This window comes from Bubalus bubalis, chromosome 22 (assembly GCF_019923935.1).
Source record: "Bubalus bubalis isolate 160015118507 breed Murrah chromosome 22, NDDB_SH_1, whole genome shotgun sequence".
NCBI classification, from domain to species: domain Eukaryota; kingdom Metazoa; phylum Chordata; class Mammalia; order Artiodactyla; family Bovidae; genus Bubalus; species Bubalus bubalis.
The window spans coordinates 27,318,488-27,339,996 of record NC_059178.1 but is presented as its reverse complement, the minus strand read 5'-3'; the positions used below and the strand labels follow the sequence as shown (position 1 = coordinate 27,339,996).

At 39.2% G+C, this 21,509-nt stretch overlaps 1 protein-coding gene and 1 pseudogene across 8 annotated transcripts in view; one reads left to right on the top strand and one right to left on the bottom strand.

Moving 5' to 3' along the window:
• The window catches only part of GREB1L (GREB1 like retinoic acid receptor coactivator), a 246,922-nt gene that overhangs the window by 82,749 nt on the left and 142,664 nt on the right, over positions 1–21,509 (bottom strand). For all 8 annotated transcript variants that reach the window (XM_044934471.2, XM_025273445.2, XM_025273447.2 and 5 more), the window contains 3 exons: positions 17,273–17,449; positions 10,085–10,261; positions 7,895–8,017 (listed from right to left, as the gene is read on the bottom strand). In XM_044934471.2, the coding sequence (XP_044790406.1) occupies positions 7,895–8,017; positions 10,085–10,261; positions 17,273–17,449 (477 nt within the window). The remainder of the gene's footprint in view (positions 1–7,894; positions 8,018–10,084; positions 10,262–17,272; positions 17,450–21,509) is intronic.
• On the top strand, positions 134–303 carry LOC112581467 (annotated as a pseudogene).

The following is a 21,509-nucleotide window of genomic DNA, read 5'->3' as shown; positions in this document are numbered from 1 at the left end:
CTGTTTTGCTGCTCTCTGTCCATCCCTGCACCAACTCCACGCTGTCTTTATTAGGGAAGCTTCATGAGGGTGATATACAATAGGCCAGTCCTTTCATTTCTTATTGGTCTGACTGCTTTAATACCGAAGCATAATCACTTCTCAGCCTTTGGGCTAAGATTAAGTGTAGTATCTGTCCTTATCAGTTTAATACACAAGCATAAGACAGTAAGGGGTTTACATTACTTTGAGCCATCAGTTGCTCATTTAGAGGAAAACCCCGTTACATGGACTGTACATTCGTCTCCAATAACAGGGCTAACTTCTCCACTAGGCAGAGAAGGCACAGTGCCTCAGGTCCATTAACACTTTTAGGCTTTCATGAACATATTTGAATTTCTTTTAAAATTAGAAGAAAAAGATGAACTTTTGGTCAAAGAAAGTGTCTTAACATTTAATGTTAATATATTCATCTTTGGGGCTTCCCAGGTGGCGCTAGTGGTAAAGAACCCACCTGCCAATGCAGGAGACAAAAGAGACGCAATTCGATCCCTGGGTCCGGAAGATTCCCCTGGAGGACGACATGGCAACCCACTCCAGAATTCTTGCCTGAAGAATTCCATGGACAGAGGAGCCTGGCGGGCTACAGTCCACAGGGTCGCAAAGAGTTGGATACAACTGAAGTGACTTGACACACACATGGCACGCATGCATATTCATCTTTATATTAATACCAACACAGCCATAAAATGGAACTTTAAATACTTTAGGCAAATGTATCCAGGGCCTAAGACAGTCATAGATTCATATCAGATCCTGCCTAATAGCATCTTCTTAAAAATGACACTATCAGTCCCAGGGCCAGAGCTTAGGTGGCCCATCTCTATCCCAGCTGACAAGCTAATTTTTCCTTCTAATGGTAGATGAGCATACCATCTTCAGTTGGAAAAAGAGTACACACGAGCAAATTAACAATCCCACAAATGCTAATTTAAATAAAAGTGGAATTCAAAAATATTTATTTCCAGGCATCTGCCAGGTACTAGGGTGTTCAGTTCAGTTCAGTTCAGTCGCTCAGTCGTGTCTGACTCTTTGCGATCCCATGAATCGCAGCACGCCAAGCCTCCCTGTCCATCACCAACTCCCGGAGTTCACTCAAATCCACATCCATCGAGTCGGTGATGCCATCCAGCCATCTCATCCTCTGTCGTCCCCTTTTCCTCCTGTCCCCAATCCCTCCCAGCATCAGAGTCTTTTCCAATGAGTCAACTCTTCGCATGAGGTGGCCAAAGTACTGGAGTTTCAGTTTCTAGCATATAAAAAAATATAGATGAGGACTTCTCTGGTGGTCCAGTGGTTAAGATCCACCTTCCAATGCAGAGGACATGGGTTCCATCTCTGGTCTAGGAAGACTCCACATGCCACAGAGCAACTAAGCCTATGCACCACAACTCCCGTGCTCCACAACAAGAGAAGCCATTGCAATGAGAAGCCCACACACCACAACTAGAGAGTAGCCCCCACTCACCACAACTAGAGAAAGCCCTCTTGCAGTAACAAAGACCCAGCGTAAGCCAAAAATACATAAATAAAAATTATTTTAAAAAGAATTTAGCTGGTTAATAAATCATAATTGGGAGAATGGCACACAGTTCAGTTTAGTCGCTCGGTAGTTCCAACTCTGTGACCCCATGGATGGCTGCACACTAGGCTTCCCTGTCCATCACCAACTCCCAGAGTCTACTCAAACTCATGTCCATCACATCAATGATGCCATCCAACCATCTCATCCTCTGTCATCCCCTTCTCCTCCCACCTTCAATCTTTCCCAGTATCAGGGCCTTTTCCAATGAGTCCGTTCTTCCCAACAGGTGGCCAAAGTATTGGAGTTTCAGCTTCAGCATCAGTCCTTCCAATTCAGGACTGATTTCCTGTAGGATTGACTGGTTGGAACTCCTTGCAGTCCAAGGGACTCTCGAGAGTCTTCTCCTACATCATAGTTCAAAAGCATCAATTCTTCGGCGCTCAGATTTCTTTATAGTCCAACTCTCACATCCAAACATGACTACTGGAAAAACCATAGCTTTGACTAGATGGACCTTTGTTGGCAAAATAATGCCTCTGCTTTTTAATATGCTGTCTAGGTTGCTCATAGCTTTTCTTACAAGGAGTAAGCGTCTTTTAATTTCATGGCTGTAGTCACTATCTGCAGTGATTTCAGATCAGAGCAGATCAGTCCCTCAGTCGTGTCCGACCCTTTGTGACCCCATGAATCACAGCATGCCAGGCCTCCCTGTCCATCACCAACTCCCGGAGTTCACCCAGACTCATGTCCATCGAGTCAGTGATGCCATCCAGCCATCTCATCCTCTGTCGTCCCCTTCTCCTCTTGCCCCTAATCCCTCCCAGCATTAGAGTCTTTTCCAATGAGTCAACTCTTCGCATGAGGTGGCCAAAGTACTGGAGTTTCAGCTTTAGCATCATTCCCTCCAAAGAAATCCCGGGGCTGATCTCCTTCAGAATGGACTGGTTGGATCTCCTTGCAGTCCAAGGGACTCTCAAGAGTCTTCTCCAACACCACAGTTCAAAAGCATCAATTCTTCGGCGCTCAGCTTTCTTCACAGTCCAACTCTCACATCCATACATGACCACAGGAAAAACCATAGCCTTGACTAGACGAAACTTTGTTGGCAAAGTAATGTCTCTGCTTTTGAATATGCTATCTAGGTTGGTCATAACTTTCCTTCCAAGGAGTAAGCGTCTTTTGATTTCATGGCTGCAGTCACCATCTGCAGTGATTTTGGAGCCCAGAAAAATAAAGTCTGACACTGTTTCCACTGTTTCCACATCTATTTCCCATGAAGTGATGGGACCGGATGCCATGATCTTCGTTTTCTGAATGTTGAGCTTTAAGCCAACTTTTTCACTCTCCACTTTCACTTTCATCAAGAGGCTTTTGAGTTCCTCTTCACTTTCTGCCATAAGAGTGGTGTCATCTGCATATCTGAGGTTATTGATATTTCTCCCAGCAATCTTGATTCCAGCTTGTGTTTCTTCCAGTCCAGCGTTTCTCATGATGTACTCTGCATAGAAGTTAAATAAGCAGGGTGACAATATATGTATACAATGTACGTACTCCTTTTCCTATTTGGAACCAGTCTGTTGTTCCATGTCTACTTCTAACTGTTGCTTCTTGACCTGCATACAGATTTCTCAAGAGGCAGGTCAGGTGGTCTGGTATTCTCATCTCTTTAAGAATTATCCACAGTTTGTTGTGATCCACACAGTCAAAGGCTTTAGTGTAGTCAATAAAGCAAAAGTAGATGTTTTTCTGGGATTCTCTTGCTTTTTCAAGGATCCAGCAGATGTTGGCAATTTGATCTCTGGTTCCTCTGCCTTTTCTAAATCCAGCTTGAACATCTGGAAGTTCATGGTTCACATACTGTGGAAGCCTGGCTTGGAGAATTCTGAGCATTACTTTGCTAGTGTGTGAGATGAGTGCAATTGTGCGGTAGTTTGAGCATTCTTTGGCATTGCCTTTCTTTGGGATTGGAATGAAAACTGCCCTTTTCCAGTCCTGTGGCCACTGCTGAGTTTTCCAGATTTGCTGACATTGAGTGCAGGACTTTCACAGCATCATCTTTTAGGATTTGAAATAGCTCACCTGGAATTCCATCACCTCCACTAGCTTTGTTTGTAGTGATGCTTCCTAAGGCCCACTTGACTTTGCATTCCAGGATGTCTGGCTCTAGGTGAGTATCACATCATTTGTTTTGGCACACAAGTAGAAGTATAATAGCAAGGCTGAGTTAATCCTTAGTTGCAAAATAGGTATTGTTATTTTCAGTTTTACAAATGAGAAAATCCAGACACAACAACTGAGTGGCGTCTGCCAAGCCTCAACCAATAAACATCGGGGACAGTATTTGAACACCAGGACTCAGACTCCAAGCCCTATGCAGTTTACTGTTTGGTCAGAAACAGTGCTCATTCTTTAGAAGACACTCAGTAAATTAGACTGGATTCAACCAAGGGAGAAATGTTGCCACTCCAGATGATTTCACCTTTGTCTTGAGCAGCTTTTTAATCTCCCCTCCCCAGCTTTACTGAGGTATATCCTAACTATCATAAAGCTTACTCAATTCAAGTGGACAGTTCAGTGATTTCTAGTAACTTGACCAAGTGGTGCCACCATCATCATAAACCAGTCTTAGAACATTTCCACCCCCAACAGGAAACCTCATGTCCACTTTCAGTTAATTTTCATTCCCTCCTTGCCCCAGGCAACCACTAATCTATTTCCTATCTCTAGTAATTTGCCTTTTCTGAACATTTCATATAAATGAAACCATATAATACATGGTCTCTTTTGACTAGTTTCTTTCACTTAGCACAGTGTTTCTGAAGTTCATTCATGATATACGATAGCAGGTGTCAGTAGTTTGTTCTTTATTATTGCTGAACGATATTCTATTTTATGGATACACAATGTTGTCTATTTGTTCATGAGTTGATTGACATTTAGCTTGTTTCCAGTTTTCGACTGAATGAACAATGCTGCTATATGAACATTTGTGTGCAAGTTTTTGCAAGAACATGTCTATTTCTCCTCAGTAGATGGGGGTAATATTAATATCTCATTACAGTTTTGATTTGTTTTTCCCTAATGACTAATGATGTTGAGCATCTTTTCATGTGATTATTAGCTATTTGTATATATTCTCTGAAGAAATGTCTGTTCCAAATCTTTTCCCCATGTTTTGATTGGATGGTCATCTTGTTACTGATTTGTAAGAGTTCTTCATAAATTCTGGATACAAATCCTTTGTTAAATATGTGTTTTGCAAGTATCTTTTTCTAGCCTATCACTTGTCTTTTCATTTCCTTAGTATTGTCTTTTGAAGTGTAAAAGCTTTGAATTTTGAGGAGGTCCATTTTATCAATTTGCCCAGAAATAAATCCTTTTTATTTATAATCAATTGATTATTGATAAGTGAAATTCACTGACAAAAAGACAATCTGTTCAGCTGGTGATGCTGGAGCAATTGGATATCCACATATGAACAGGTGAACTTAGATGCTCAACTCACATGACACACAAAAATTAACTCAAAATGACTAATGCAAGAGATAAAACAATAAAACTTTTAGGAAAAAAAAGTACGGAAAATTTTGTGTTAGGCAAAGATTTTTTCCATCTATTCTCCACCCCCACCCCCCCACTTTATTTCTGGCTGCACCACACAGCTTCCAGGATCTTATTCTTGAATTCCTGTCCTTATTAAACACAACACACATATGTGTGTGTGTGTGTGTGTGCGCAGTGTGTACAATATAGGTAGTAACTATGTAGCCACCTTCAGTCAAAACCATAAAATATTTTACCAGGATTGTTGGCTAAAATTTGAATTATCAATGACACAAATATGTTGAAAGAAAATATGCAAAAGATAAAGCAGCAAGCCAGCCAGAACAGAATGTCCAGAGCTCGGCAGTTGGAATGAAAGACAAAGCTGTGTAAATAGTAAATTAATCCCATCTTCAAATACTTTCCTTATTTGTGTGCTTTAGCAAATACTTTGCTAAAATGTGTGCTTACATTTCTGGCTAAGAAATGCTGATTACAGGCAGTCGTTGATTGCAGATTAAGAAGGCAATCTCCTACAGAGGGTAAATCTCTATCAGCTAAGGAGATGCTACATACGCTTAATGTTTGAAATGATAATATAGGCTGGTATAAAATTCTTACAGTCTATTACTTTCAAAATACATCGAAAAAAATAATCGTTGAAGACTCCATAAGTATTATTTGTCAAGAAGAAAGTTTTAGACACAAAGTTTTACTCTTAAAGGCACCATCTTCTATTAAATTCTCTGGATTGCACCTAAAATTAATAGCTAATTTCATGGTCAAATTACTATTCTCAACAAGGGATACACAAGAATATTGACATAGCACTTGGTCACTTGTGTTCACTGTAAGTCAGTTGTGACAACTGAAGGAGCCTTTGCTAAATAAAGCCTGAATCTTGAATTCCTCTATTTGGAGCAATTTTCATTTTCAAAATATATTTCTGTGTAATTAAAATGTTAATTAACATTTCACTATTTATTATTAACATTTCAGTATCTTTTCATTATTTTCAGGTATGACTAGTTATTTATATATATTCACCTCTCCCTTATGAAAGGTAACATGTTTTATTGCTTTTATTCCTTATTTGATTTTTAAATCACTGGAGCCAACAATCAAGTACTGGAACCCTGACTTACAGCATCTGACAAGGGTCTGGGAATAAAAACACACGGTAAGTTTCTGTTGGAATGAAGTAAGTATTCACTACTAATGCTGTAGTTTTAAAATCGCATTTCATTAGACCCAAGTTCTAATGGCAGAAAAAATACTGCAGAATCAAATTATTAAAATTATAGGAGGAGACATCATTGTAACGAAAGCTAATATTTCAGTGCCAAGAGCCAAATGCCAACTTTTTTCTTACTTGAATACCTAGTGACATGATGTTCTCTCATTTATTCTAAATGAGAATTTAGAGTATTCTCTTCTCTCTTAAATGATAGCCTTTATATAAATCTCTTGGACAGTTTAAAGGCTAGACTTAAAATCCAGGATGAAATGGTTTTTGCTGAGTCCAGACACATAGCCAGAAATGTCCCCAAATAAAGTCATCTTCATTATCACTGCAGTTGTTACTAATATAGTCTAATAATCACTTCCATCTTGAAAATAAGTAGAAACCATTTACCAGCTCATCAAAATTCCATACACATTTGGAAGAGAAATGCCAAGTAGTGCAATGAAGAAAGACAGTCTTTTTTCCAATTTGTTGTGGTTGAGTGAACTCGGGCAGAACACATATGCTATGAGGTTTGTGGGTAAAACAATACTTTCCAAAATACAAGTGAACTGAAAAAAAAATTCACTCATACTTTTGAAATACTTTTCTTCTTGCCTAAAATACAACCTAGGCTGGTTCTGAAAATTTTTCTCAAACACTATCTGCAGGGATCTCTTCAGTCACAGCCCTCAGCCCTTCGGCCACCTGGACACATTAAGTCCCGCTGGAGTATTATCCTGACCGGAGTGCAGGCCTCCTCACTAGAGGAATTCTCAGAAGTTTTAGACTAGTGGCTTATCTGCTCAGTTATCAGATCAGCCATTCTGTTGACCCTGCTCTGATACTGTAACGTGGCTTCACGTACTAAGATTTTATCTGGTTATTTGTAACCAAGCTGCAATCTTATACTACCTGAAACTAGATCCTAGATCCTTCCATTGTGATCTTCAGTCCTGCTTTGGGATTTTAGTTTGTTTCCAGGTTGGTTGGTAATATTCAATATAATGTTGAGCAAGCCTAGTTAGAGCCCTACCCTAGCACTCCAGTCTTCATGAGAATGTCCTCAGTAAATGTCACCTCATAGCTATGACGTAAACTTCTCTCATGGCTGTATTTCTACTCACTGCTGCTGCTGCTAAGTCACTTCAGTCGTATCCGACTCTGTGTGACCCCATAGACAGCAGCCCACCAGGCTCCCCCATCCCTGGGATTCTCCAGGCAAGAACACTGGAGTGGGTTGCCATTTCTACTCACTACCTCCTGTCAAACTCCTCTAGACACAGGTCCTAAGCTTGAGCTAAATTCTCTACCAACTGTCAGTTCCTGTCTCCTTGCCTTGCTTGGCATTGGCAGTGCTGTTTGGGATTTGGGGTCCTGGTCACCCACAGACCGACCCATCTCAATGCTGAGTTCTAATCTGAATAGTAACTCAAGTAATACCTCTATTTAAACAAACAAACAAAAAAAACACCTCTGTTCAAATCAGCCAACGGTAAGTTTAAAATGCCTCGATAAATATACATCTGCTGCTTGAAATTGCGAAAGAAAATAACCTGTACCTGTCTGAATGAATCCTGATTTGTATCCATTTGTTGTGCCGTTTTCTGGGGTCACAGTTGATGACACTGAAGAGTTTGGTTTAATGGAGTGGCAAGTGGTAGAGGATTGTCGGCTTCTACATTCTAGGAAGGATTAGAATCATAGAGAACAATATTCTGTTAAAACAAGTGACGGAGCCACAATCCAAAAAATCTCTAAAATAAACTCCTGCTCCTCAAGGGGCAGCCACTTTCTTTAAGGGATCCCCCTTCCCCAGTCCTGACTCCAACAGAATGTCCAAGCTGGTGAACATAATTTGTCTTCCTAGGGCCATATTTGGAAAACAAAGAGATGATTTGTTCCTTAGAACAGTTTGACTTTTGTTATGCACAGACTAGTTCCCAGGAGAAAAATTACTCATAACCAATATAGTCATGCTAGTTTTACGGGTAAGACTGAGGTTAAATTGTCTATAATTTATAAAAACTCAGTAAGCTTTCAAGCACTAGTTAATCTCCTGTCTAGGACTGATTTCAGTGCAGAATAGTAACCTAGATTTGGAGCCTCCTAGGCTCCCTTCAACCTTAATTGATGTTCAGAAACAGAAGCAAAGAAAAATTTATAAGCAGAGGAGAAAAATTAGAAATTCTCAAATTCTTACTATTCTCAGTTCTTATTAAAAGAAATTGACAGATATTATTCAAAGTATTACTGATTGTGCAACTAAGCTTCATTTTAAATGAGCCAATATTAATTGGGCTTTGGTGTAGTATTTTAATAATACTTTGCATTGATTCAGGTAGATAGCCAATATTGTGACAACCTGTGTGGCTGTAACTTCCAACCAATTTATACTATATGTTGTACCGTATTAGTATTTAAAGGTAGCAAGTGAAAAAGAAATATAAATAGTTGTAAATGACAAAGTTAATTATAGTGGGTCCTTTAGAGAGCTTCCAAGTTTATTGGAGACATGCAAAAGGTAGATGAAGTTTTCTGCAATCTTCTATGCTATGACCTTCCTTGAAGAGCTACTGTATTTTGGCGAAAAAGGATATCTTCATGTTAGGTATATTGTATGGAAATATGTATTTGACATTACATACATAAATACAATTCCAAAATAGCAATGGCTATAAGTGTGAGGTTCCAGAAGTTACCCAGGATCATTGTGTCACAAACTATTTCAAAAAGGTAATTCTTTACCAGAAAGATGAATTGTCACTGAGCACTAAATAAGAACTTAAAGATACTTTATGCAACCATAAAATAGTCATTACTCTGTACCAACACAAAGTGTTGTCACTTTGCTGACAAAGGTCCGTATAGTCAAAGTTATGGTTTTTCCAGAAGTCGTGTATGGATGTGAGAGTTGGACTATAAAGAAAGCTGAGCGCCAAAGAACTGAAGCTGTTGAACAGTAATGTTGGAGAAGACTCTTGAGAGTCCCTTGGACAGTAAGGAGATCAAGCCCATCGATTCTAAAAGAAATCAGCCCTGAATATTCACTGCAAGGACTGATGCTGAAGCTGAAGCTCCAATACTTTGGCCACAAGGTGCAAAGAGCTGACTCACTGGAAAAGACCCTGAAGCTGGGAAAGATTGAAGGCAAAAGGAAAAGGGGGCGCCAGAAGATGAGATGGTTAGATAGCATCACTGACTCAATAGACATGAATTTGAGCAAACTCTGGGAGATAGTGGAGGACAGGAAAGCCTACTGTGCTGCAGTCTATGGGGTTGCAGAGTCGGACAACTGGAGCGACCGAGCAAGCATGCATGCTAAATGCCAGAAGAGCTAGGAAGAGTCCATTCTCCCCTCCCCACCCAGAGATGTATTCCACACCCCTAAGAAATACAATGAGAAATTTAAATAGTTTCTATTAAAAATGAAAAGCAGCAAGTCAAGGTACTTCCTTGGCTGTTCAGTGGTTAAAGATCTGCCTCCACTCCAGAGAGAGTGGGTTCCTTCCCTGATTAGGGAACTAAGATCCTACAGGCTACATGAAGTGGCCAAAAAAAAAAAAAAAAAAAAAACCCAACAACGAAGCAAGTCCAATAACCTGCCAGGGGCTTTACATTCTGGCATAGTCTTCTGAACTTGGGGTATTTATCTATTCCACACCTGAATTCTGAACCCCGTATGGGTCACAGGTCACTTGTCAATATCCTAACACTCACATTCCCTTCCCACCCCCGGAAGCTAACGCTACCTTTCCAGCAGATAAGAGGTCCCTTCGACAGTACACCCTGGGAGCTTCTGACTAGGTAGTACTTTAAGTGCTTCTGCTTCTTTGGCTGGGTGGTGAGCTTCAAGTTTATGTGGTTGGAAAATTCCGTGAAATATCGAAATCCTCTTTCTCCACAGCCGATACAGTTTCCAGAAAACCCTGCAATGAAGAAAAAGTTACTGGTGGCCTTACATGTTGTTATAATACTTAAATTTTATACACAAAAAGGATAGAAATACTCACTCTTTGGCCTGTTAACTTCCCAATTTCAAGGAAATAATTCAAAGGAAAAAAATAGGTGCAAAAAATTTAGCAATTATAACAGTGAAAGATGAAATAATTTTAAAATGCTCTAAAGGGATAATGATTAAGGGAATGGAATGGATAATATCATATGATAGAATTTATATAGGTAACACAAAAACATGAAAAATATTGGACCTAGAGATACCTATTATTTCCTCCTTACAAATTCCCTTCTTTTTTAAAAATTTTATTTGTTTTTGGCTGCGCTGGGTCTTCGTTGCTGCACAGGCTTTTCTCCAGTTGCGGCAAGCAGGGACTATGCTCTAGTTGTGGTGTGCAGGCTCCTCATTGCAGTGGTTTCTCTTGTCGTGGAGCACGGGCTCTGGGCGCACAGGCTTCAGTAGTCGCGGCTCCTGGGCTCTAGAGCACAGGCCCAAAAGGGTAGCACATAGGCTTAGTCGCTCCACAGCATGTGGGATCTTCCCGGCTCAGGGATGGAACCCATGTCTCCGGCACTAGCAGGTGGATTCTTTACCATGGAGCCACCAGGGAAGCCCCATATTTCCTTCTTAACCTACTGGCCCTGGTTCTCCATCCTACCCACCATGTGGACTTGACTCCACGGCCACAGCTAATTAGACTGTGGACCATTATCTGACCCCATCTTGGACAGTCAGTCTCTCTCCTGGAATTTTGAAATAAATACAAAAAGAATCAATCAGATGATACCAGACCCTGGATATGGAAAGTTTTGTAAAATCTGAACCCAAGTCAGGGCTATGCCAGCTAGGGTGTGGGAGAGAGCAAACTGGAATGGTGAAGAGGAGCTGGTCTCCAGATAGGAGAATACGAACAGATTTGTATAAACTCAGGGCATTGTTCACGTCCCAGTTTCTATGAGATCCAGTTGTACTTTTTGGCACAAGTTTCCTGAGATTCCTATTTCCTCTCTATTCAAGGAGATCCAACCAGTCCATCCTAAAGGAGATCAATCCTGGGTGTTCATTGGAAGGAACTGATGTTGAAGCTGAAACTCCAATACTTTGGCCACATGATTGCAAGAACTGACTCATTTGAAAAGACCCTGATGCTGGAAAAGGTTGAAGGTGGGAGAAGGGGATGACAGAGGATGAAATAGTTGGATGGCATCACTGACTTAATGGACAGAAGTTTGAGTAAACTCTGGGAGTTGGTGATGGACAAGGAGGCGTGACGTGCTGCAATCCATGGGGTCACAAAGAGTCAGACATGACCAAGCGACTTAACTGACTGATATAAGAAGAGAAGAGAAGGACCACGGGATTCAAGACAGACTATCTTATAATGCCCCAATCTCAAAATGCTGACAATCAATTCAGAACACTTAGAAATGGGCAGTCCAACTTATTATTTAATCAATGATTATTTGAGCAGCTACCTATACGCCAGACATTGTGCTAAACACTGGAAAACCAGTGGTGAATGAAAGATAGTCACAACCTCCCGTCAGTTACATAATATTAGTAATTCTACATAATTAGTTTATTACCATCACTTATAGAGATATAAATATTAACATAATTTCATAAATTATTTAAAACTTATTCAGAGATGGATTGCATTCAAGAGCATTTAGCTATTTGTCTAATACCTTGCAGTTGTAGGCCAAAAGAATAAAGATGTCAATGGTTGCCTTATTCACCAAATTCCTAAAGTCAACCATCCATCTAACCATTCATCCATCCACGTATCCATGTATCCATCCACTAATCCATGCATCTATCTGTCCATCCATCCATCCAACAAATATCTGTACTCTGCTATGTGCTGGCACTATTTTGGGTACCAGGTTTTAGCACTGAACAAGGAAGACAAAAACATGGCCTCCGTGGACCTTACTTTCTGATGTGATCATTATGCCTTGATGGAAAATTGGCTGACCTATGAGGCAGATGCAACACACTCAAAACACAATAAATAAAAGAAACTTCAGCTGAAATAAAAACAGTGTCAAAAATAGGCTTATCTCAAAGGTCCAAGCCAAGTAGTTCAAAAAGATTAATGCAAGAATTAGAATTAAAAAATTATTGGGGTTAGAGTTTACCTCTTTTCCTCTACCTGTTTCCTGAGGTGAAAAGCAAAAGAGTGTAAGGAGGAAGAAAAGCAATGGATCTGGATAATCTTCCAAGAAGAGAAACTTCCTACTAATGATGAGAATTGGCAATATAAAAGAGTAAGAATGCTATAGTCCATTTTTAAAACTCTGTATGGTTTCTGTATTAACTTTGATTCAAGACAGATTTTATCTGTTCAAAGTTCATGCTGTCACTATCACAAAAAAATAATGTCTCTTACAGCCAAATTACCTTTCTAGTTTTCCTAGCAATCAGATCTTTCAATTCCATGGCAGATGTGGGGCATATGCACCGCCAAGTGGATCAATTTATTTTAAAATCAATTTCCCCATAGTCTTTGGAATCTGCATAATCTATATAAAAATTTAGACAAATTGATATTGGAGTCCACAAGGATTCTAGAATAGTTTAAGTTTTAAAAAAATTCCCCACTAAATCTTTTAAAAATGTTATTTATTTTTATAATTTTTTTTTTTTTTTTTTTTTTGCTGTGCCACATGGCTTGTGGGTACTAATTCCCTGACCAGGGATTGAACGTGGGCCCTCGTCAGTGAGTGTGTAGAGACCTAACCACTGGACTTCCAGGGAATTCCCCCCACTATATTGTAATGCATACTAAAATCATTCATCTTAAGTAAGAAGTGTTAGATGAATATTAACTTTTCCACAATAGAATAATGAACATATAAAAATCTCATTGTGCCTGTCTAAGAGAAAACTTTTACCATTTGTGGCACTATACTTTCACTGGAGTAGTGGTTAATAAAAAATTATTAAGCAAAGTCGCATGTCTATAAGGGTATTTAATAAATATGATAGAATGGCAGAATAATTACCATTTAAAGAGCAAGTATGTGCCAGGCACTGTGCTATTGGGTACCTTATAAACATCACCCCTTTGATCATTATAACCCTGCAGGGTAGGCATTATCGGTTTCTTTATATATCAATAAATGGGGAATCTGAGACTTCAAGAAAACAAGTAGCTTGCTCAAGTTCTTAAAGTGCTAAGTAGCAAATCTGGGATTTAAACCCAGTTCTAATTCCAAAGCCTTTGGTTTCATATTCCTGATTAAAAAGGATTATAAAATCTATTATTCTGATGGTCTTTTCTGTGTCCTTTCCATGACATTCTGAGAGAATCCCTCTAGTCATGAAGAAAAGGCATTGAACAAAAAGGCATTATAAGATATTTTTCTATGCTTGTAATCAGAACCACATATGCACTGTCCCATTTGATAAAACTTTGATGCGTTTTAAAGTGCTCAAAAGGTTTCCAACAACAAAAAGTTGTTCTTCCAGAACCAACTAGGTTCTTAGCTCTGTGATGGAAAAGACCATGTCTTGTCATTCTTGTGCTCACATATCATAGCCTAATGTGATTTTTTGGAAAAAACACTGTTGAATGAATAAATGAACAAAAGAATACTTGGATCTTCTTTGCTAATTTAGTCCAATGTACAAACTTTACAGGAGATCCAACCAGTCCATCCTAAAGATCAGTCCTGGGTGTTAATTGGAAGGACTGATGTTGAAGCTGAAACTCCGATACTTTGGCCACCTGATGCGAAGAGCTGACTCATTTGAAAAGACCCTGATGCTGGGAGGGATTGAGGGCAGGAGGAGAGGGGACGACAGAGGATGAGATGGTTGGATGGCATCACCAACACAATGGACATGAGTTTGGGTGAACTCCAGGAGTTGGTGATGGCAGGAAGGCCTGGCATGCTGCGGTTCATGGGGTCAAAAAGAAGTCGGACACGACTGAGCGACTGAACTGAACAAACTTTACCATTAGGTGTCTATATTAAACCATCTGCTCAATTTCACTAAAAGAAAAAAAATGGATATTAAAAAAAATTAAAGCCCATGAAAATGAAAATTATCACTTCTTTTTCTATGAATCAAGAGTAGGATTTGAACTGTAGTTTAAGGAAACTTTACAAAGCATGTGCAGGATCACTTTCTGACTCAAGATATTGATCTATGTACTCCTAGACTTCACACAGCAAAGGAAACCATACACAAAATGAAAAGACAACCTATGGAATGGGAGAAAATATTTGCAAATGATATCACCACAAATGGGTTAGTATCCAAAATACACAAACAGCTCATGCAACTCAGTATCAAAAAACAAACCACTCAATCAAACAGTGGGCAGAAAACATGAATAAATGTTTTTGCAAAGAACACATACAGATGGCTAATAGGTGCATGAAGAGATGCTCAACACCGATGGTTATTGGAGAAATGCAAATCAAGACAACAATGATATCATTTCACACCTGTTAGAATGGCTATCATCAGAAAGTCTACAAATAACAAACGCTGGAAAGCATGTGAAGAGAAGGAAGCCCTTGTACCCTTTTGGTGGAAAAGTAAACTGGAGCGGTCATTATGGAAAAGAGTAATAGAGGTTCCTTAAAAAACTTAAACTAGAACTGCTATATAATCCAGTAACTTCAGTGCTGGGTATAAAGCCAAAGAATGAAAACCCTAAATTGAAAGATACACGCACCTCGGAGTTCATAGCAACGTTGTTTACAATAGCCGAGATATGGAAGCAACGTAAGTATCCATCAACAGACAGATGGATAAAGAATATGTGGTATGTATATATATATGTATATATAATACATCATATATATAGCCTGTGGATATATATATATGTGATATATATATATAACATACAAATGAGTTCCATTCCAAGAGTGTATTCATAAGTCCAACTTATTCAAAAGCCCAACAGAGTTAGCCTAGGTATCCAACTAACACAGTTGGCTATATGGTACTATACTGTAATAGGTTTTATAATACTTTTCACACAAATAATACATGAAAGACAAACACAAAAAATAAATAAAACATTTTTAATCCTACAGTTCAACATCCTGAAAAAGTGCAATAGCACTGTACTGATACTGTACTATTGCACTGTATTATATATAATACTGTATGTATTGCTGGCATCCAGGGGCTGGCACCCAGGGAACAGGCAACAAGAGTTACTTACTAGAGGAGGGAGAAGACGTGGGAGATGGTAGAGCTGAAGGACTGTCAGCAATAGGAGACGGAGGGCGAGCTGCAATTTCACTCACACCTTACATGACTGCACATGCAAATATACATTCACATCTTTGAAAGCCTGAAACCTGAAGGTTTGTATGTAGTGGCCTTAATATATATGTATACATTCACACATGTATACACACAGACACATGCACACACAATCGAATATTACTCGGTCATAAAAAAGAATGAAATTCTGCCATCTATAACAACGTCGATGACCTTAGAGGGTATTATGCTTAGTGAAATAGGTCAGATAGAAAGAAAACAAAACTGTATGATGTCACTTATCTGTGAATCCAAAAATAATACAAATGAATGATACAGCAAAACAAAAAGACTCACAGGTACAGAAAAGTAGCGCTTATCAGTGGATAAAGGGAAGGAGGGGGCACGATAGGTGTAAGGGATTAACAGATTCAAACCGTTAATATAAAATAGGTAAGCAACACGGATATGTATTTCAGCACAGGGAATTATACCCATTATCCTGTAATAATTTTTAATGGAGTACGATCTGTAAAAATACTGAATCACTTGAATCAGTGATCCTTCATGCAGTTCATTTGAAACTAATATAATATTGAAAATGAACTATACTTCAACTTTAAAAATAATAATTAAAAAGTAAATCCACTTTTGTTATTTTCCATGATGTAGAGAAGCTATGTTGTGAAAAAAGGGCCAGATTTAAAGTAACACTAGAAAGTAAAAAAATTCTGAGATAAAAGTTACACATCTTACATCATAGATATATTACTACACATCTTGGTTGAACTAATGCTAAATATAAAATGAGAACCACATCAATAAAGTATAATTAGAAATAATGGATGGTACAGAATAGGTATCAATAACTTACAAAGTAGATAATCCACAGTTGAATAATTGAGAGTTGATTTTATATCAGGTCCAGATCAATGACTCTATAGAGAGTGAATCCTATTTTATTTCACAAAATAATTATTTCTGATAAATTGCATGGCATTCTTTAATGCCTGGTTTTTAAAATCTCTTCGTTAAGATGAATATTTTGAGAGTTAATAAAAAAGTGAAAGTTAACTTGTGAGACGTTACTAAATGACAGCATATTAAAAAGTAGAGACATTACTTTGCCAACAAAGGTCCATACAGTCAAAGCTGTGGTTTTTCCAGTAGTCATGTACAGATGTGAAATTTGGACCATAAAGAAGGCTGATCACCAAAGAATTGATGCTTTTGAACTGTGGTGCTGGAGGACACTCTTGAGAGTCCCTTGGACTGCAAGGAGATCAAACCAGTCGATCTGAGTGGAAATCTGCCCTGAATATTCATTAGAAGGACTGATGCTCAAGCTGAAGCTCCAATACTTTGGCCATCTGATGCGAAGAGCCAACTCATTAGAAAAGACCCTGATGCTGGGAAAGATAGAAGGTAGGAGGAGAAGAGGATGAGATGGTTGGATGACAGAGGATGAGATGGTTGGATGGCATCACTGATTTAATGGACATGAGTTTAAGCAAACTCCAGGAGATGGTCAAGGACAGGGAAGGTTGGCACACTGTAGTCCATAAAGTTGCAAAGAGTTGGACATGACTGAGCGACTCACAACAACTAAATGAAAAAATGTTTCTTACTTAAACTAAACTATATAATCCGCATCTAATTCTGTGATTTTTAAAAATTGTGATAATTTAAAATAAACTCGTATTTTAATTCCTTTATCTCAGAAGGAACTTCACAGGTATGAAATACTCACCTAAAAGTGCATTTTTCCCATGATCATCTGGTAGGAATCGCTTGTCTACAGCACACACTAGGATGTGTTCAGGAAGGTTGGGAGACTTGGCCCCCACCAGGAGAAATCCTGCTGGGATGTCAATCTGTTCCATACACAGAGATACCAAACGCAAATCTTTTCCTGCTTGACAAAAACCTAGAAACCAATAAAAAAAAAGAAAAAAGGACACAGTGGAATGTTTAGAGAGTTTATAACTCCACATCACCCATCTAGAGAGTAGATTTGCCTGTCGGAATCACTATGAAGGACTAAATTTAAAGTTCATATGCAAAGTGAAAGAAAATGAAGTCACTCAGTCGTGTTCGACTCTTTGTGACCCTATGGACTAGCCTACCAGGCTCCTCCATCCATGGAATTTTCCAGGCAAGGCTACTGGAGTGGGTTGCCATTTCCTTCTCCAGGATTGAACCCAGCGATTGAACCCCAGTCTCCTGCATTGTAGGAAGATGCTTTACCGTCTGAGCCACCAGGGAAGTCTCAAACACACATCTACCACATGTGTTCTTCTGAGCAGAGATAAAAAGATGCTCATGCTCAGTTGCTTCAGTGTCCAAATCTTTTCAACCCCATGGTCTGTAGCCCGCCAGGTTCCTCTGTTCATGCGATTTCCCAGGAAAGATTACTGGAGTGGGTTGCCATTCCCTCCTCCAGGGAATCTTTCCGATCCAGGGATCGAACTCATGTCTCCTGCATTGCAGGCAGATTCTTTACCCACTGAGCCATCAGGGAAGCCCAAAAACTTACTAAAAGGAGATATTTCCAACTGTTTTAGCCAACACTGATGACTTTATATTTTCTGATCCACAAATAAGGAAATGATAAATATACAGGAAACTGACAAACATATGTAATTTTATGTGCACATAATACAGTATTCTTAGTTTCAATGCAAATTCACTTCTCTAAGTCAGATTGATCATGGAACAAATGTCTTCTATTTCACAGAGGAAGAGACTGAAGCTCAGAGTTTAGTGAATCATAAATGAATGGATCAGAACCAGAACTCAGAACTGTTTAGGTTATTTTCACTAGATGAGACATCATAAGAAACGAAAAAACCCTACATAACTGCTTTGTAACCATAAATTATTACCTTAATTCATTAGTTCATAATTTACTAAAAATGATTTGCTTATTTCCCTGGTGGTCCAGTGGTTAGGAATCTGCCTGCCAATGCAGTGGATGTGGTTTCAATCCCTGGTCTGGCAAGAGTCCACATGCCACAGAACAACTAAGCCCACGCACCACAACTACTGAGCCCATGAGCTACAAGTACTGAAGCCTACGCATCTAGAGTCTGCTCTCCACAACGAGAGACACCATTGCAATAAGAAGCCTGCCCAATATAAGGAAGAGCAGCCCTCTCTTGCTATACCTAGAGAAAGCCTGCACACAGCAACAAAGACCCAGCACAGACAAAAAAAAAGAAATAAAGTTAAAATAAAAGGATTTCAACAAGTGCTGTCTTTGGCTTGGGGATAGAGCTGAACAGAATGTGTCCTCCTCTAAGAACTCACTTGTAGTCAACTGCAAGGATGTATAAGGAACTGGCAATTACAAAACAATATAACAGAGGACAGCTATGCTCTGCTACAAAGCACTAATCTCCACGTCTTCTGGGAAATAATCCTCCCAACGCTCTAGTTATGGGATTCCCCTGGACAGCTGTGATATTCCAGACTGAGCTGGAGCTGGCGCCTGGTCCAAGCTGGGCCACTGGAACATCCCACCTTTCTGGCCATAGTTGGGCACCTGACAGAAAACTGGACAATGGAGGATGGATGGCTAATTCCCACTCACAACCCTGGGGAGAGCGCCATCATCGCCCAAAACACAGTGGGCCAGAACCATGCAGGCTCTCCTGGAATCAATGTATATTATATTATGATGTTAGCCAAATGCCAACAAAAACTGAATGCCATCAGTGAGTATATGAGAAATAAATGAAAACAACAACCAAATATGGTATGAAGCTATGGTGCATAGGAATCTACTGTATGGTTTGGATCATTAAACCTCAAAAGCAGACATGATAAAATTAGAAAAAAGCCAGGAAACCAGAAGCTAGAATGATAAAGACAATGGGGTTCAACTATTTCAAGCTTGTAGATCCTCTTTTAAAACTAAAAACTCAAATGTAACTTCCAGTGTTCACAATTTGAGAAAAATAATATCTAATATTATTGTGACTTCTTTAACAATTTGAATGAATTTGTATTTTATTATTCACAATAGCATTTGTATTTATTTGAATAATCATTTATATATGGGGTCATATTATTTATTCAGTTTACAAACTTTTTTTTTTCCTATAGATGCATGCTGCTGCTACTGCTGCTAACTCGCTTCAGTCGTGTCCGACTCTGTGCGACCCCACAGACGGCAGCCCACCAGGCTCCCCCGTCCCTGGGATTCTCAAGGCAAGAACACTGGAGTGGGTTGCCATTTCCTTCTCCAATGCATGAAAGTGAAAAGTGAAAGTGAAAGTGAAGTCGTGTCCGACTCTTAGCAACCCCATGGACTGCAGCCTACGAGGCTCCTCCGTTCATGGGATTTTCCAGGCAAGAGTACTGGAGTGGGGTGTCATTGCCTTCTCCTTATAGATGCATAGAGCCCTTTAAAGAATCTGCTGTCTCCACCTCCATTAAGGGACAAAACTCTCAGGTTTGAAAGCTGGGAGTTGATGATATGATATGAAAGGCAGTTAAAATTTATGGAGCACTTAACTTAAGCCAGGTGGAGTGTTAAGCACTTCAGAGACTTTCTTATTTAATCCTCTCAACAATTCTAGCTAGGTATGACTATATCCCTTTTATACATGGAGAAATTGAGGCTCAGAGAGGTGAGAGTGTTTGTCCAAGCTTACATAATGAGTCTCATAATGTCCAGTGATGTAAGACATGGAAAGTTTGCTATATAAAAACAGGCATAAAATGTATTAGTCAACTTGGGGGGAAAAAAAGCACTAAGAATAGTTATACTCCAGAACCAAAACAATGAGGGGTTAACACAAATGTCTTGACCAAATTCTAAAATCCTAACCCAAGAAGGCTAAAAATAGAAACTTCCTGGAGGTCAGGTTAAATTAGAACACTGTGCTTCTGTTGCTGAAGGTATTGGTTCAGTCCCTGGTGAGGGAACTAGGATCCCACATGCTGTGCAGCCAAAAAAAACTCCTAAAAGGAGCAGTAAATTTCTTAATCAAAGGAATTATTAATTCATGTATAGACAGCAAATCTATCCCTAGTAGGTAGCACCATTATTACAACTTTCTCCAAAGGGCAAAACATAAACACCTTCCCAAAGGATGTAGGTAATTCAGTGATGAGAGGTTTACGATTACTGATTGATGGAAACAGATTGCTTGAGGAGATTTCTCTGTCACTAAGAAGTAGTACTACAAACTTTCTGAACTTACAGTCACTCCATATTAGAAAAAATACACAAGTCAGTACCAATCTGTGCCAATCTGCAAATTATTAAAAAGCAGAGACATCACTTTGCTGACAAAGGTCCATATACTCAAAGCTATGGTTTTCCAATAGTCACGTACGGATGTGAGAATTGGACTATAAAGAAGGCTGAGTGGCAAAGAATCAATACTTTCAAATTGTGGTGCTGGAGAAGACTTTTGAGAGTCACTTGGATAGCAAGGAGATCAAACCAGTCAATCCTAAAGGAAATCAATCCTGAATATTCATTGGAAAAACTGATGCTGAAGCTAAAGCTCCAATACTTTGTCCACCTGATGCAAAGAGCCAACTCATTGGAAAAGACCCTGATGCTGGGAAAGATTGAAGGCAAAAGGAGAAGGGGGTGTCAGAAGACGAGATGAATATAAAGAATCACCAACTCAATGAACATGAATTTGAGCAAATTCCAGGAGATAGTAGAGGACAGGGAAGCCTGGAGTGCTGCAGTCAGAGTCGGACATGACTTAGTGACTGAACAACAAGACTTATAGAACATCAGAGCTATCTGGACTCTCAAGGTCATCTGATATAGGATTTTCCAAAGGGGAGTTATCAAAGTCCTGGGGATTCATAAAGGTTCTCCATGATACTGAAACTAAAATACTGATACATGAAACTAAAATATATAACATTACCAATTTCTAAAACCTAATAATTATTCTAATATTCTACCTTTAAAGCAAAATGTTCTAAGGACATCCTATGTTATACATGTAGGGATA